Source organism: Crocodylus siamensis, chromosome 11 (assembly GCF_052110815.1).
Source record: "Crocodylus siamensis isolate JL-2025a chromosome 11, ASM5211081v1, whole genome shotgun sequence".
Classification (NCBI taxonomy): Eukaryota; Metazoa; Chordata; order Crocodylia; family Crocodylidae; genus Crocodylus; species Crocodylus siamensis.
In genome coordinates, this window is record NC_143405.1 from 35,923,823 (window position 1) to 35,942,381 (window position 18,559).

General features: G+C 43.4%; 1 protein-coding gene across 1 annotated transcript in view; it reads left to right on the forward strand.

Moving 5' to 3' along the window:
• SYN2 (synapsin II) overlaps positions 1–18,559 on the forward strand; it is a 568,232-nt gene that overhangs the window by 505,085 nt on the left and 44,588 nt on the right. The window contains exon 10 of the mRNA XM_090021234.1: positions 3,237–3,386. Coding sequence (XP_089877360.1) covers positions 3,237–3,386 — 150 coding nt within the window. The remainder of the gene's footprint in view (positions 1–3,236; positions 3,387–18,559) is intronic.

The following is an 18,559-nucleotide window of genomic DNA, read 5'->3' on the forward strand; positions in this document are numbered from 1 at the left end:
CCCACCCGCCTGCAGCACAGCTTCCCTACAGCCAAGTGTGCACTCTAGTGCCCCCCTGGTGCCTGACCTGAGTCACTGCAGGCATGTGCCTGCATTTCCTGAGTCAAGAGGGAATGTCTATTCACTAGCAAATTAGTTCAATCTGAGTAGACTAACGTGCAAAAATTGAATCAATTCAGGCTCCAGTAACATGCTAGTTTGACCTGCTCCCCAGAATCTGTGTAGATCAGGTGCTTTTTGGCACTTAGCTAAAGCTGATGCTTCTGCTCTATTTTGGCTCTGAGGAGGCTTCACCTGGAGTATTGTGTCCAGTTTTGGTCCCTGCACATCCAGAAAAATGTGGACAGATTAGAAAGAGTTCTGTGGGGGGGAAGAACATGATTAGAGACCTGGGAAACTGGACTAGATGAAAAGCTGAGAGAACTAGGATTATTTAGTATGAAGAAGATGAGACCAAGTGGAGATTTGATCATCTTCAAATACCTGAAGTGTGGTTACAAAGTTTTCTGTGGGCACAGGAGCCAGAACTTGAGCAATAGTCTCAAACTGTACCAAGGAAAATTTAGGTTGGATGTTAAGAAGAACTTTCTCACTATGACAGTAGTTAAACATTGGAACTGGCTATGCAGAGAGGTTGTGGAATCTCCATCCTTGGGAATTTTTAAGACCAGGTTAGACAGGCACTTGACAAGGATGGCTTAGTCAGAGACAATCCTGCTTTAAGGATTTGGACTAGATGAGTTACTGAGTTTTCTTCCAGTCCTGTTTTTCCATTATTCTATAAAGCCCTATGAGCACCAGCTATATAAAAAAGAATTCAAAGATAAGAAGTTCCTTAGGTTTACTAATAAGTGGTTCCTTAGGATTAACAGGGATAATTCTTGCCTATCTTGCTGGGGCAAGGCAGGCATCAATATGCCGAATACCTAATACCTAAGGCAATTTTTGAAATTCAAAACATTATGTAGCATTAATTGTTCCTGGTGAAAACATTGATAAAATGAGGTAGAAGGTCTGTTAGAAAGGCCTCTAAAAGATGGTCCATGATTTAAAAAAGAACTACTGATTATGGATACCCAAATAGGCACATTAAAAGACCATCTGAAATGCCTCAAAAGACTGCCTGAATAATGGCTCATGTTAGGCATTCAGGCAGTCTTTTGTTTCCAAATAACTTATCACATCCTGGCCAGAATGTCTGTTCTATTTCTGGTAGCCCTCTCCCACTCCCACCTCAAGGACAATGATTTTTTTAGCCAGAAGAAATAATCTGTTGATAACCTGCTGAATACTAATAAATGGGCCATTTGGCACTAATGCAGTACCAATTAGCGTTCCAGTTATAGTAATCTGCCCTAGAGTGAAGGCTGATGTGCCTAGCTCTTGACGCAATATGCACAGAGGCCATGAATTATAGCAAATGTTACATTATATTTAACTCTTCTGATTCTCCATTCCATCGAGAAATCCAGGTTTACATAGGAGTAGAGAGACTGGGTGCTAAACACAGAGCCAATGCATAATAGTCTCATAAGGCATGATCCTGGTGTCCACTGAAAGTCCATTGACTTCAGTGAAATTACTCCTATTTAACACCAAATGAGAGCAGGTTTAAGACTTAAAATGTACTGGCTGCAACTTCCTTTTGCAAAAAATCAGAGCAAGCTCTTCCTGCAGATTTTGCATTTAGCCTTTTCTCAAGGACATGGTGAACTAGGAAACAACCTTAAGAATAAACTGTGTGTGGTAAAAATACAAAAATAGTATTTGGTTTACTGCATTTTTTCCAGCTGCCACTTAAATATGCAATAAATCAAAGGAACGTAAGGAATATACTGCTGTGCGGTGAGTACTCGTGGACTTTTGGCCGCATCATAATGGAATTCACAATCTCCACCAAAGGTGTCACAGAGCAACTCTGTGCTCAGGGCACCCATGGCACCTGGAGCAGTGCTGGCTGCCACCATGCTCATGGCAGCAGTGGCTATTCTTATGCCTCACACATAAAGGTAATGCCTGGTGCTGCTGTTCCATTTGCCCCCTCATTTTTTATACCAATCTCTGCCTCTTCCTTTGTGCAATTGAAATGCACCAATTCTGCTTTTTGCAGACTGAAAAGGAGAGGACTAGGATTCACTCTGCAGGAACAAAACAGTGTAGTTACAGACTTTATTAAATATACAGTATTGCCAGTGCCAAGGCTTAGTTTAATCCACCCAAAATGTTTAACAGCTTGTGTTATTGCCTAGAAGCTTCCAGACAACTCTGATTCACAGCTATAAATCACACAGACCACAGGCCAATGCAGAACAGTTTCTATACAGAAGCATGAAGTGATGGCAATTTCTTAAAAAAACAAATAGTTTTTCTTTACTCTCCCACAGAAATAGCAGCACTTCTGCTCTTTACTTAATCATTCCTTTTCTTGATTTTGAAAGCAAACACAGATATGTGACTGGGTTGTCCAAACTGGACATAGTCTCCAGTATGCAAAATCAGTGTTTTGTCCAGCTATAGAGCAAATAATTACTAAAGCAGGTCACTTAAACTCACACAGTACACAATGTACACAATACACTGTGCGGTATTTCTGATTTGTTTGTGGTAACACTTTGGTCATCAGCACTCCACACTGCAGATAGACTGTCTTAAACGTAAAACCTTACCAATAATAGCTGCACAAATGGCCTTGTTTCAAATTCTACATTAATCACTAAAGACTGATTCTTCCCTTGCATGGGAAAAAAAAATCCAAGAAAAATGCCAAGAAATTAAAATTCAGTGGGTTTTTTTTCCATTGGAGGGTCATGGTTTGAGCCTCACAGTGCTGCAAGGTGGTTGACCCTCCAAAACATAAGTTAGCCCAGTGTTCTTAGGGAAATACTTCAGATCTCAGACTATCCAAAGGGAAGTCTAGATGCTCTTCTGTCAGGAACTATGTTCTTCACGGACTGACCATGCATGGCATCCCTTAAAAAGGTCACCTTTGTGTATACTGGTTTGAGGTTGGGAAGTGATGCTGCTTTGGAGAGTGGTTATTCCCTTGCTCTCAAATCAGAAAATGGGTCTTCTGCAGTCTCAAGGCTGCTGAAGGCATGACGATAGGCTCAATTCCATTTCCTCTGAACACATTTTTTAATGGAACAAATGAGGTGGATGACCTGGCATTTACATACACTGGACATGTGTTTGCTGCAAAGCTAGTTCACTAACTAATCCGCTGTTGTATATTATAGGTTATGGACTGTGCAATGCCTTTGATTGGTGAACATCAGGCTGAAGACAGGCAACATATAACTGAGCTGGTTGTAAGCAAAATGAACCAAACATTATCCAAAACACCTATACCTTCTCCTCAGAGACCCACTGCCACTCAACAGCCTCAGGTATGTAACTTTGTTTTTTTTTAATACACAGTAAAATGCTCTGTATCAATCTGGGAACAATATTTCACTTGCTTTAAATAATTTAGCATGAGAAATTTCATACAGCTACAACTTCAAGGATTCAAAAACTTCCTAGCATGCAACTCCCAGCAAGAGGATTTATATGCCATAGTCTATGCTGCACACAATTGTCATTTTTTGAAGTCATTGTTTCTGGGAAAACATAAGCATTGGGACGCATAGAAATGAAAGAGACACTGCAGTAGATATCACTTGCCTTGATGTGCCTAGACAAGCGGCCTTAGAAAAGTAGTTTTTTTCTTGAGAACTGCTTTGTGTAAAGCTAATAATGTAATAATATCATTAAACTAATGGGCAAACTAGTAGGAGGATGGTGGGGAATGCACTGGTTCAAAATTAAAATGCACCAGAACTGTTTACTGCATTTGGTAGAGCAGTTTCAGTAAGAGATTGTTTGGGTGAAAATGTTAACTTGCAGTGTTACCAGAAAGAAGCAATATTCCTGTTGTCATACAGGTTCTAATGGCTTGAAGACAGGACTTTGAGTTCCAATCCCGACTTCACCTCAACTTCTCTTATGATCTTGGACAAGTCACTTTGGCTAGCATTCTCTTTCCTTCCTGCTCATCTAAGTGACCAGATTTGGTCATCTGCATGGCATTTTTGGACATCTAGATGTCAAAAATGCCAGTTATGCCCAGTTAGGAATGCTATTCCTGGCCACAAAGCCTGGGCAAGTATGTGGATAAGGAGGCAGACAATGAGTGCCTTCCTGTCTTTTGCCCATTAGCCAAGTGGCTAGAGAGCTTGTCCAGGATGTTGAAGAGCCTATTCTAATCCCCATCTTTCCCCAGAATGGTATTTAAACTCGCATCTCTCTGACTTCCCAGCATAACATGCTAACTTCTTTGCCACAGATATCCATTACCCAGTGTATTCTCCAACTCACCTTTTAAACTTACCCCTCTCCAGGTAGCCATAAGAGGGAGGTATGTGGGAGATATGTGAGGTTAGAAAGAAAAAGAAGCCAGAGGTTATGTGGCTCAGTGAAGTGGCTGCTGTGGGGGAGGGATCTCTCAGTTCTAGTGTGGACCCTTATGTCCAATGGGGCAGAAATTTCTCAACTGCTCTCCATCCACATTATCCAATGACTATACTGAATGCAAGGGGCAATAGATCCATTTCAAAAGAAGTGGGGTTTTTGGTTGTAGCTGTGTTGGTCAAAGGACATAGGCAGGCAAGGTTCTTTGAGTAGATGTGATATATTTTATTAAACCAACTAAGTAGTTGACAAAAATTTCTTGAAAAGCTTTCAGGAGCAGTCACCCTTCGCTAGGCATGGGGAGCCACTATAACTGTACCCCACAACAGAACCATTACCATTGCTGGATCTTACAGTGGAACCTCCAGAAATATTATATAGCTCATCCCATGCACCAAATGCCCTATGGGAAAATATGTTGGAGAAACCAAACAATAACTGCACACCAGAGTAAATGCACACCAAAAATCTATCAAAGACAAAAATACCCAAGTACCTGTGGGTGCACACTTCTCACAGGACAATCACTTCCTCTCTGATCTTGCAGTTCTAATCCTCAAAGGGAATTTACAAAACATCTTCTATAGACGAGCCTACAAACTTCACTTCATAAATCTACTGGATACAAAAAATACAAACTCAATACAGACATTGGTTTTATGACACATTACAACCTGCCTCACATCTGATTCACCAGGTACCTGCCTGACAGCCTCTTTTCTACCTTGTACTTTATCACTGTACTGTTTCCCTGCTCTCTTTCCCCTCCCCCCTCTGCTTCACCTCTCTGCCTCACCTTTTCTCTTATTAATTCTACCTACTTACATGTTCACTGACATTCTGCCACACTTTTAGCTTTTTTCATTTCTTGGAGTCTCAGAACAGTAGGGGCTCCCTATGCCTGAAGAGGGAGGGGTGACTGTGCCCAAAAGCTTGTCAAGAATTGTTTTCCAACTATTATTATTAGCTGGTCTAATAAAATATATCACATCTACTCCAAGAACCTTGCCTTTCAAAAGGAGTGGCAGAGAAGGCACTGAGAAATGCCTACCCTATTGTGTGGTGGTTAAAGTGCCATACTGGGGAGTCAGAAAGAGGCAAAGATACCTCATCTTGGGTGAGGGGAAGCCTAGAATCTAAAAGATGAGAAGGCTGTTTTTCCAAAATATTGGTTGACTACATTTTTGGGCCTTGGATGCCAATAGGGGTCCACACGGGATGTGCATACGCTCTACAAAATGAGATGTTATTTATTTCATCCTTGCCACACTCCCAAGAATTAATTCCTATTCACACCATGTTTTGAAAATGTAAAGTGCCATATAAATGCTAAATATTTTTCCTTCTGGAGTTCACAGGACAGTCAATGGGATTGATCCCAACATCTGTTGAGCAACTGTAGCTTCTATAGATTTCAGTTAATAGACTGAAGTGCATGGTATTACTCAGATTCAGTCCTAAAAAAGCAATTGAGAACTAAACTGTCTAGCTGTACCCAGAGGGTCAGTATTCGTCATCTAAGCAGCAAGCCCATATTGCAGGGCAGGACTTCCCAAACGTACATCAAAAGTCTATTTTTATTCTGAATAGGCCTGAACCCAGGTAAACAGTTTGAAAACAAGTCTGTGGCGCACCTCAAGCAGACCATCTCTTGATGGAGTGGGACTAATTTGCTTTTCAAATGTACCATCATACTTTAAGTTACAAAAAACACTATCCCACATAAAAAAGTGGTGTGGCTTCTATTTATATTATAACCACTTGAGACCAAATACAAAATTGTTTCAACCACATAACCACACACAATGAAGAAGTTTCCATCCACGTTGACTAAGTCTATTGTAAAGGGCACCAAAAAAGAATAACACAGAAAAAAAAATCTTTACTTTGAAAACACATTTCTTCAGGACCAGTAAGCTTCTAATTCTATACTAAAATGTGGCAAATTCTAATTAAAAAGAGGTGTCAAAGCACCAAAACAAGATGCAACATAAATCAAAAAGTTTTGTAAGATAGATGGATTGAATAAAAAGTGTTTTCAGATTAGTTGGCATTTTTTTCCTCAAGAAAATCATAGGTACTGGTTAGATACCATGCATTAAATTTCAGAGGTATTTGTGCATGCAATTGCTGCCTCTACACAAGTAAATTGGCTGTACTTTATAAGCAAAGTGGGTATTTTCCTATTTACACACTCAAAACTAAAAGTGCAGTCCATCAGCTTACTATTATAGAAATCTTTAAAATATTTCTTTATTAACTGATGCAATTCATGTGGTGTGCATGAAAAGATATCTAGCTTTTAAGAGTGAAACTTTGGATGGGATGATAGAGTAGGAGATTTTGTTAAAGAAATAGCATTCAGTTGTAATAACTGATCTTCCATTCATTTTCTGCTACTGTACTTTAGCCCTCTGATAGACATTAAATTAAAGGGGGCACCATCAGCAGATCACCAGCCACAGGAGTCTAGTGGAGCCTTGAAGGGCTGGGAGCGCAGATCATCTGATTGGTACTGGCCACATGTTTAATTTAAGGCATGACGGGATCCAGCCACAGAGTTGTTACACATATTCTGTGTAATAATTTTATAGCTTATTTCCTGTTTTATCATATCATTAACTAAAGGAACATGTGACAAGGTTACCAGTTAAGATATGATTAACCAGTTACTGCAGATTAATCAGTTAAGCACATCTGTAATTTCTGCCATGGGCCTTAGGAGCAGCTATTGGCAAGTGTAGGTTACTGAAGAGTTCAGCCAGAGTTCAGGTTGTTTTTTTGAAACCTGCAAAGGGATAATATTTAAAATAACCCTCTCTTTTTCCATATCCTGTCAAAACTCCTGAGTTAACAGTTGACAAATGCTTTGATGCAACCAAATCCAAACTCCCTTTAAAAAGAAAAGAGAGAAATGGAGTGGTTTTCCTTTTCTGTTATGTATGGTAACTTCAAAATTGCTTGCAGGTTTGCCTCTTAATTAGTCAGGTTTTGCTTTCTTAATAGTTATGTCATAACCTTACCAGTTTTCAAGACAAACAAGTTTTGAGTTTCTAGATAAAAAACATCAGGAAAAATAAAACTTTTTAAAAGTTTAAAACTTCAGGTTTTTTAAGCATATCTTTAACCAAAAAAGAGTGCAAGCCAGTTTTCTCCACTGTGCAGGTCAGCTTTAAACATCTGATCTTGTAAAGCTAATCAGATCAATCAGGTAAGCATAGCTTATCCTACCTTCATTTGGACAGTTTGCTTATTTTCTAATTTGTTCCTTGGTTCTCTTGAGAAATACAGGCCATTCAGAGGGCCTGAGGGAAAAAAAACCTCTTTCGTGGTCATTGTGAAATAGCATGTAGTCAGTAATTTATTCCAGCTAAAGTGTGTGAATATATGTGTGGTCTGCAAGATTCCAAAATAGATAGTTTTGGTATTATAAACAGCAAAGAAAGAGTCATCTCTATATTTGGCTACTTATTCCACTTTTAAATGAACAGCTTAGTGGAGTCAGTGGTGCAACTATAGACATGCTGAGTTTTGAATTACAGTACTATCTGTGTTTTTGTTTTAATTATTTATAGTGTGCCCACTACTGCGCCATCTGGGTGCATCATACATAAAAGAAAACTTCAATTTTTAAGTGCCCACAATGGTCAGCAGCACTAACCCTTTCTCAAATAACCACCCACCCACCAGGAAACAAATTGAAAAAGAAGCCTTTGTTTAGAGCCACAATAGCCAAGTCTTTCGCTAAAATGATGCCTGAAGGATAACATGCTCATGCATAGTTGGACTGCCAGAGGAGTGAATTCCAAAGTCAAGGACCTTCCAACACCAGTGTCCTGCCTGGGGTCCTCATGAGTGCAGAATTGGGGAGAATCAGCAAAAAGCTTCAGCTAATATGAGCCATTAAGATAACACGCAGCAGATAAAACTTCAGCCCAGACTCCTTACTGATTCACAATGGTATGCCAGCCTCAGCACAACAGAGTTAATCTGTAAAGAAGACATAGTAGGGCTCATACCTCCTCATGCTACTGTTTTTAATATGATCAACATTGAGAGTATTACCTTTACAGTGCTCTTCCATTCTGGAATTTCATTCCATAATTCACTCTACAGCTTAGATTAGGGACAGGTAACTATTTTGGCTGATGGCCACTTAATGTGCTTTGGTGAGCTGTTGAGGGCTGGAAGTGTGGACCCACCCCTTGACAAGCACACTGCCCCCGGGTCACCATCTTGGGACCAGAAGCCCTGCCCCGCCCCCCCAAGCCCTGACTGTTGCCACCTGAAGTCCCTCCCTTTGCCTCTAGAGTACTCTTTTTTGAAAGGGGGTTTCCATCTTGGAATCAGAAATAAAACAAAGTATATAATAAAAATCAAACATCCACAATAACATATTTTAATTTTATTTTAAAAAAAAATTGTCCTGATTTGTGTGTGTTTGTGTGGTATATATAGAGGTGATTGCATAATAGCTCAAGATGAAGTCCTACTCTTGTATATTGGGGGAGGCATAGGTGGGCATGGGTAGGTGTGGGTGTGGGTGGGTAGGTGGGTATGAGGTTTGTGGGGGGATGTGTGTGTGGAGGAGGGTATGGGTGGGTGCAGTGTTTATGGGGTGTTTATGGTGGGGGAGGGTGTGGTTATGGGGTTTTCAGGGGAGAGTTTGAGGGTATGGTGGGATATACATGGGAGCCCCCCGTGTGCGACCCCTGAGCCAGTCAGCACCTGCCCTCACCCTGCAACAGCCCAGAGCCCATGTGCCCTGTGGCACCTCCCCACCACCACCAGCAGAGAGCAGCCCCAGCCCTGTGCCTGCTCTGCATCACCTGGCTGTGGTGCATCCTGACACCCCCAGGGCATGCAGAAGGTATGAAGCAGCTCCACAGTGGGATCATCTTTGTACGCAGCCTAGGCAGTGATGGCTCATTCCAGTTGCTGCCCCCAGCTCCATGGTACTGATGGGGACCAGTGCTACACAGCCCTGACCTGCCCCACTCCATGCCTCCTCTGGACTTGCCCACCCAGGCTGAGCAGCAGCTGCACCAGGCTCAGCACAGGGGGAAAGCATCCCCTCCCCTTCAACGCTGCTGGACAGTTTTCACTGCAGCCTCCCAAAGCCCACACCATGCCAGGCTGCCCTACATCTCCACCACCGCTGCCTCTGGACTGCCCTGAGTCATTGCTTACCTCTGGGCTGCCCAGTGTGGCAGCAGTGACAGTACAGAATAGCTACAGAGCAGCCCAGAGGGGGCAGCGACAGAGATGCAGGGCAGCCCAGTGTGGCGCAGGCTCCTGACAGCTGCAGCGAGAACTGCCCAGAGGCAGCAAGGGGGAGGGGCAATTTTCACCCCACACCAAGCAGCAGTTTCTGTCCAGTGCTGCTGCTGCTGCTGCTCAGCCCAGACAGGTGAGTCCAGAGGAGGCACAGGATGGGCCAGGTCAGGTCTGTGCAGCATGGCTCCCCGCCAGTCCCAGGGGCAGTAGTGGCAGTGGCAGCCAGAAGGAGCTGCCACCACCCGGGATGCCTAGAAAGGCAGGCTTGCCACAGAGCCTGCCCAACCCTGCTATATGCCCACGGGGCAGCAGGATGCACCAAGGCTGAGTGGCACCTGTGCCAGGAGGGACCAAGGGACCTGCTGTGGGCTAGACAAAGCCTGGCTTAGATAGGCCTATCCAACCATATTGGGATAGCAGCTAGAGGTTGGTTGCTGTATGTAGAGTTTGCCTTTTTTATTCTGCTGCCTCTTTCTCATACCTGAGGAAGGGAACTTGATGTCTGAAAGCTTGTCCAACAGTTCTCCCAATTATATGGTTTGTCCAGTAACAAATATCACTAGAAATTCTTGCCTCTTGTATATTTTTGCTGGACCATCCTGGCTATACCAGCTAGAGCTGTGCAAAATTTCACCAGCTGTTTCATTTTGATGCTGTTTTGACTCATTTTGAGCTTGAAACAGCAAAATCGATACAAAATGAAGGGCTTTGAAACTTCCTTGAAACAAAATGAGGGCAGTTGAAACATTTGGAAAGTTTTGAAACATTTCAAGTTTCAAAGCTGAAGCTGAGCTTGCCTGCGGGGAAACAGAAAGTAAGGAGAGGGAGGAGGAAGAGGTCACATATTTCACTAGTTTTGCTTGTCAGCAGCTTAAGATTCAGTTTCCCAGAAATGCCTGCACCTATCTCCTTGAAAGCTAGCAAGCTTCATGGCCTCAGCAGGGGCTACCATACCTGCAGTTTTCTACCCTGCTGTGCTGTAACACACACACGTGATATGAGTTTTGCTTGTCAGCAGCTTGAGGTGCAGTTTCCCAGAAACCCCTGCATTTAACTCCTTGAAAATTGGCAGGCTTCATGCCCTCAGAAGGGGCTATCATCCCTGCTGTTTTCATCCAAATCTGCCAAAAAATAACAAAGTTAAAGGCAGTTTCATGCTTCCCCATTTTAACCTATGGGCGAAACATCAAAACAGAGTCAAAACAGAAACAGCTTCAACTCAGCAAAACAGAATGGTTTTGAAATTAAATGAAACTCGAAATGAAACACTGTCCTGTTGAAATGCTGAAACAGAAGTCTTAATGAAATGGTGCTGTTTTGCACAGCCCTAATATCAACACTCAAATCCCTTAAGAGTTTCCACCATGCAGAGATGTGAGAAGCCTTGAACTCATGAGAAGCCCAGCTGTAATAATGCTTATAGGATAATTCTAATAAGTCACTTTCAGAACTGTCTCAACAGGATTTTTTTTTCCAATTAACCTTTTGTAGAGAGGCATGCAGAGGATGTGTCTGATTTCCTTGAAAGTGCTCTATATTTTTGGCCAAAATATGTATTTTTTTTACTATTTACATATTTTAAATACAAGTCAAGTTGTCCAGAGATGTCCCTGGGAAAAAAGTTGTAGCATATTGTATCTTTCATACTTCATGGGTACTTGAAGTGGAACAATGGGTATGGATGTTTGCAGGATCTTGAGACAAGAGAATTTCTCCCGGGAGAAATGCAATTTCTTTTTGCAGCCTTAGAGACATAGAGATGTCATTCCTGTGGCCACATCTATTGGTGGGAAGGATCTCTGTCAAACATTTAGATCAGCAAACTAGAATTTGGACACAAATATTCAAACAGTGCAAATGATTTTATACCAATGTCTCAGAGCCTTTAGATTTGTAATTAAAAAGAAAAAATATGTCAGAGCTGTATAGGTCAAGTAATGATTCCAACTTAAGGGTACTTATGGTACTCAGTGGGTACATCTACATGTACAATTAATTCAAAGCAATAAACTCTGCAGCAGCATGAACCAGAGTAAAAAACTCCTGGGTGCAGCATCTACACAATCACCCAGGACAGCAGCAATCTGAGTCAGGGCAGAGCAGTTTATGCCAAGGCTGACAGGATGGGAGTCATCTCTGGGTTCTGAGTGGTGGTGTTGTGCTGTAGACGGGCTGACTGGGGCAAAAGGGTGCTGAAAGTGCAGAGTCATGTAGCTAGGGGGCAGGCAGAAATCTGGCCCCCTGATGGCTGGGCTGACCAGCCACAATTTATATCTGTGGTCAGCTTCTACACATTTAATCTCAGTTAATTACCCCACCATAAGATAGTACTGTCTCCAATAGTACCTTATACTATCTTATGGTGCCTTAACTAGTTTATTGTGGCCTAACAACATGCATGTGTAGACACTGATGCTTTACTTTGCAGCTAAGGAGGAATATTCTGCACTGGTCTGGTCCTACAGGGAGCAAACCAGGAAAGCCAAGGCTGCAACTGAACTCCAACTTGCTTCGAGTATCAAGGACAATAAAAAGTCCTTTTTCAGATATGTGGGGAGCCAGAGGAAAAGCAAGGGCAACATTGGACCCCTGCTAAACCAGATGGAACAACTGAAAACTGACGAGGAAAAAGCCAACCTTTTAAATGGGTACTTTGCGTCAGTCTTTCATCAGTCCCATGGGATGCCCATGCCCACTATGTGACAGGGAGGTCTCGGTGAAGAAGATTCCCTCCCCTCCATCAATCCTGACCTCATGAAGGAACATTTTGAGAGGCTGGATACCTTCAAGTCAGCTGACCCTGACAATCTACACTCCAGGGTACTCAAGGAGCCAGCAAGCATCATAACCCAACCTCTGGCACGGATCTTTGAGAACTCCTGGTGCTCTGGTGTAGTGCCCAAAGACTGGAAGAAGCCAATGTGGTACCTATCTTCAAGAAAGGGAGGAAAGTGGATCCAGCAAACTATAGGCCTGACCTCTATCCCGGGGAAGGTCTTAGAAAAGTTTATTAAAGAGGCCATCCTTAATGGCCCACACCAACATCCTGAGGGATAGCCAGCATGGGTTTGTTGTGGGTAGGTCTTCATAGTTTCATAGTTTGTAAGGTCGGAAGGGACCTGAGCAGATCATCTAGTCCGACCCCCTGCCATGGCAGGAAAGAATACTGGGGTCAAATGACCCCAGCAAGATGTTCATCTTGCTTGACCAATCTCATTTCCTTTTATGACCAGGTGACCTATCACCTTGACAAGGGAGAAGAGATTGATGTCATATAACTTGACTTCAAAAAAGCCTTTGATCAGGTATCCCATTATCACCTCTTGGCGAAACTGTCCAACTGTGGCCTTGGGGCCACCACGATCTGCTGGCTGGGAAATTGGCTCCATGGTCGGACCCAGAGGGTGGCAATTGACGGAAGTCAATCGTCATGGTGCCCTGTGACCAGTGGGGTCCCCCAAGGCTCTGTCCTTGGACCCATATTGTTCAACATCTTCATTAATGATGTGGACGTTGGAGTCAGAAGTGGACTGGCCAATCTCACTGATGACACCAAATTTTGGGGTAAAGCATCCACATCTGAAGACAGGCAGGCGATCCAGGCTGATCTGGACAGTCTCAGCAAATGGGCAGACAAGAACCTGATGGTGTTTAACGCTGAAAAATGCAAGGTTCTCCACCTTGGGATGAAAAACCTGCAGCATCCTTATAGGCTCAGCAGTGCTATGCTGGCTAGCACTACAGAAGAAAGAGACTTGGGGGTCATCATTGACCACAAGATGAACATGAGCGTTCAATGCCATGTTGCAGCTCTTAAAGCAACCAAAACGCTGGCTTGCATCCATAGATGCTTCTCAAGCAAATCCCAGGATGTCATTCTCCCGTTGTACTCGGCCTTGATGAGGCCGCAGCTGGAGTACTGCATCCAGTTTTGGCCCCACAATTCAAAAAGGATGTGGAGAAGCTTGAGAGAGTCCAGAGAAGAGCCACACGCATGATCAGAGGTCAAGAAAACAGACCTTATGATGACAGGCTGAGAGCCATGGGGCTCTTTAGTCTGGAAAAGTGGAGGCTCAGGGGTGATCTGATGGCCACCTATAAGTTTATCAGGGGTGACCACCAGTATCTGGGGGAACGTTTGTTCAACAAAGCGCCCCAGGGGAGGACAAGATCAAATGGTTATAAACTACTGCAAGACCGTTTCAGGCTGGACATAAGGAAGAATTTCTTTACTGCCCAAACCCCCCAGGTCTGGAACAGCCTGCCATTGGAGGTAGTTCAAGCACCTACAATGAATACCTTCAAGAGTAAATTGGATGCTTATCTTGCTGGGATCCTATGACCCCAGCTGACTTCCTGTCCTTCAGGCAGGGGACTGGACTCGATGATCTTCCAAGGTCCCTTCCAGCCCTAATGTCTATGAAATCTATTCAATTAGTCTACTTGGCAGTTAAGCACACATGTAGATGCAGCCAGTGGTACTTAAACAGTGTTGAGATAAACCATGTAGCAATAGTAAGATACAGAGTTAGACCTGAGTACAGATGCACAAATACCACACTACAATGGTAAATTATAAAGCAAGTTTGATAATGCAAATCAACAAAAGGTCCAAGTAAGAAGATGTCAAGTCTATCTCATTTGAGCTGTATCAAGACCATGTTACAACATCCACAGTATTCTCAAAAGGGCTAGGCTGTTGTAAGGGGTACAGCCTTTAATAGAGAAAAAAGTACATACACAGAGGTTTTGTACATTTCACTGGTAAGAAATATACCATATAGAGATAGAGATAGAGGTATCTTGGTGAATCCATGCTGACTGTTTCTGATTACTTTCTTCTCCTCCAAGTGCTTAGAATTGGATTGCTTGAGGACCTGATCCATTATTTTTCTGGAGACTAAGGTGAGGCTGACTGGCCTGAAATAGGTCATATTTATATATGTATGTATGTATGTATGATATATTTCTTACCAGTGAAATACCTTTAAGCAAGGGAAGAAGGAGGATCCAGGGAACTACAAACCAGTCAGCCTCAACTCAATCCCCAGAAAACTCATGGATCAGGTCCTCAAGGAATCCAATCCTAAGCACTTGGAGAAGAAAGTAATCAGAAACAGTCAGCATGGATTCAAGGGCAGGTCATGCCTGATCAACCTGATTGCCTTCTATGATGAGATGACTAGCTCTATGGATGTGAGGAGAGCATTGGACTTGATATACCTTGACTTTAGCAAGACTTTTGATACGGTCTCCCACAGCATTCTTTCAAGAAAGCTGAGGTTGGATGAATGGACTGTAAGGTAGATAGAAAGCTGGCTGGATTGTTGGGCTCAATAGATACTGATTAATGACTCAATGTCTAGCTGGCAGCTGATATCAAGTGGAGTGCTCCACGGGTCGGTCCTGGAGCCAGTTTTGTTCAATATAGACTTTCAGAGATTTCATAGACATTAAGGCTGGAAGGAACCTTGCAAGGTCATCAGGTCCAGCCCCCTACCCAAGTAGCAGGAAGTCAGCTAGGAGTAAAGCAGGGGTGGGCAATTATTTTGGGTGGAGGGCTGCTTCCCCAGTTTTGGCAGGCTGTTGAGGGCTTCATGGGTAGCCCTGCCCCTTGACAGGTACCCCGCCCCTGGTCACCATCTTGGGACCAATGTCCCAATATCTTGGCACCAATGTCCCGAAGCCAGCACCGGCGAGGCCCAAAGCGGGGCACTGGCTGGCAGGGGTCTGTGGAGCCAGGTTGGGCTGCACCACCAGGGGGAGAGGGGGGCTGGCCTGGCTCCATAGAGCCCCTGCCAGCCAGGACCCCATGTTCCTGCCACCCTGCTCTGAGCCCCACCAGCACTGGCCCCAGAACACCAGTGCAGGCCCCGTGCTCCCACTGGCTCCCTGCCCGCTCACACCCAGTGCCCCCCAGCCCCACGGTACAGGCTGGGGGCAGCACACAGCCCTGACTCCCTGCTTGCTGGCAGGGAAGAAACTGGTGCTGAGCATGGGGAAAAGCGGCCCCTCGTCCACCCCAGAGCCGGCGCTCCTTGCTGCAGGTGCTCGCAGCCCACACGGGGCAGTCTGGAGCAGGCACAGGCAGCCTCATGTGGGCTGCAGGGTGCTGGCCATGGGGTGGGGAAGTGGCTGCTTTTCCCCACACTCAGTACCAGCTTGTAACCTGCCCCACTGCCAGTTCCAGTTTAGCAAGACTAAATGTCTTGCTAAACTGGAGAAAAACAAACTGTCTAGTGTAATTATATCCATAGTAGTGCAGTCTAGCATTAAATAGTTTGGTTAAAATCATTGTTTATGTTTAAATAATTCTGTAGCATCCATAAAGCAACCCTATGCCCCCTTTCTGTCTCTTAGTACACTATTTAAAATTAAGGACAGAAATGCTGAGGTGCAATGGAGTTATTTTGCACTGCACAGTTAGTAGTTTCTGGACTTAAAGATAACTAGAAATTTAGGATAACGCTAGATTAGGGACATCTTCTGGAAACTTAAACCTTCAAGCTTCTCTAAATGATGTTATCTTACTAGCCTGGCAAAAACTTTTTCTAAGGTCAGGTAAGCAGACAGACTAGACACATTCCTGGAATTTGCAGTCGAAGCAATCTGTGGTTCTACTAATCTGAATATGCCCACTTAACTGAGGATTTAAATTTTTAAAACCTGACATAAGGTAAATAAATCAGTATTACTTGTCAAAAAATACAAGTCAGCTATCTGACTGTTCAGATATAATCAATTAATTCTCCGCAGGCTGCATCAATGAAAATAATCAATGTGTCTCTCTTGTATTGATTATGTGTCTCTTTTGTATTGGAAATATCTAGGAAGTTTGAGTGCATTTTGAATTGCTACTTACTTTGGGCATATTTAAATAAATAATTTTACAAGTCAACAGAGAATTAGTATCTGACCCTGAGTTCTTTTGAAGATGTAAACTACAATATACAAATTCCCTTCACATTAAAATGTGTTTACTGAGATATCCCTCCCCTGAAAGCAAGAAAGTTAGGTGGCCTATGCCTTCCGAATTTAAATACCAGGAGACAGTCTAAGACATTCCGTTTGAAGTTCATTAAGAAACAGTAAAAACCGATACGAATGATACATATGAAACACATGAATGATATGAATAAAACACAATGATGACCCTCAAAAAAAATTGTAAATGGTGGAAACCTTTCTTTTTTCCCTTAAAATACTAAAGCTTCCCGCATAGAGAGCAGCATCTCTGCTATAATGTATCTTGGTTACTTGAGTTTTAGTGACATCTTGTGGTGTTTCTTCTTTTTGATATCAGTTTTTTCATCCAAATCCAGAAGCAATACTACATTAAACAGGAAATTAAGAATAAATTCCATGCATACTCCAAGTAACCAGAATGCTCCCCACACAAAGCATTAGGCTTTTCAAAATTTTTCCTTTCATTTTGAGTTAAATATAGCTAGTTACCATAGGCATATTCAGTAGCGCTGTGCGAAATGGCACTGTTCTGTTTTTACTTCCATTTCAGTGTTTCAGTGGAACAGTGTTTCGTTTCAAATTTCATTTTGTTTCAAAACTGCTGTTCCATTTCATTTCGTTGAAACAGTTTCACGGTTTCGACGCTGTTTTAACGTTTCACCCATAGGCTATAATGGGGAAGCACAAAACTGCCTATAACTTTGTTATTTCATGCCTGATTTGGATGAAACTTGTAGGAATGGTAGCCCCTTCTGAGGCCATTATGCCTGTCAAGTTTCAAGGAAATATATGCAGGGGTTTCTGGGAAACTGTACCTCAAGCTTCTGACAAGCAAAACTCGTGTCACGTGTGTGTGTTAAGGCACAGTAGGGTGAAAATTGAGGGCCTACTAGCCCCAGGTGAATCCGTGAATCCTGCCAGCTGTCGAGGAGATAGGTGCAGGAGGTTCTGGCTTCTGGGACCCTGCACCTCAGGCTACTGACAGGCAAAACTCATGACATGGGTGGGTGACACTTTGTGTGCGTTAAGGTGCACCCTCACTGGAGCTGGGGCCTCTACATGACATGGCAGTGTGCCTCAATGAGGTCTCCTCCCCTACTGCCTCAGTCTAACCCAGCACTTTAAATGACAACAGGTAAAATAATAACTTAGTGAGCAGCAGCACAGTAGCACTAGCAGTATCTCAGGCAGCCAAACTGTCACAGACTACTACAGCCTTTCTTTCCTTTCCATCAGGAGCTGCTTCTTCAGCAGCTGCCGGAGGACTCCCCCTGCCAGCCCAAGCTCTGTGGCTTAGATGTGCCCAGGGTCCTGGCTCCTTCCAGTCAGGTGCTAGGGGTGCTGTTCTAAGGACTTGGCACTGGCAGATGAGGTCCTTTCCTTTGACTCAGTCTAATCTGGTATGTTTTAGCAGACAAATTGAATGATAGATTAGTTACAGAAATATATTTTAGCAAGCTTTTGGGTTGAAAAACCGTTTGTCAATTTGATTAAATACCTGCAGTTCATGTGTGTGATGTTCCTGGATGAAAGGAATAGTGAAGAGCACAGAGGCTGGCCTGGCATGCAATGCAAGCAAGAAATCCAGTCAGTGAAAATAGAAATGGAGGCGTCAGGGGGTGAGGGACAGGTTGGGGTGGGGAAGGGGGAAAGGGATGTAGCAACGCAAGTAAAGGTGCAGGGGTACCTGGGGGGTCAGATGTCTGGCAGGTTGCAGTGTGTCAGAATTCCACTGTCTATATTGAGTCCATGAGTTTCTATACCTAGGAGGCTGACGGAGTGAAATCTATAGGCCCAGTGCTAAAAAAGTGGTTTGTAAATTCAAACAAGCACCTAAGCTCATCACCAGAACTGAAGCCAACTTCCT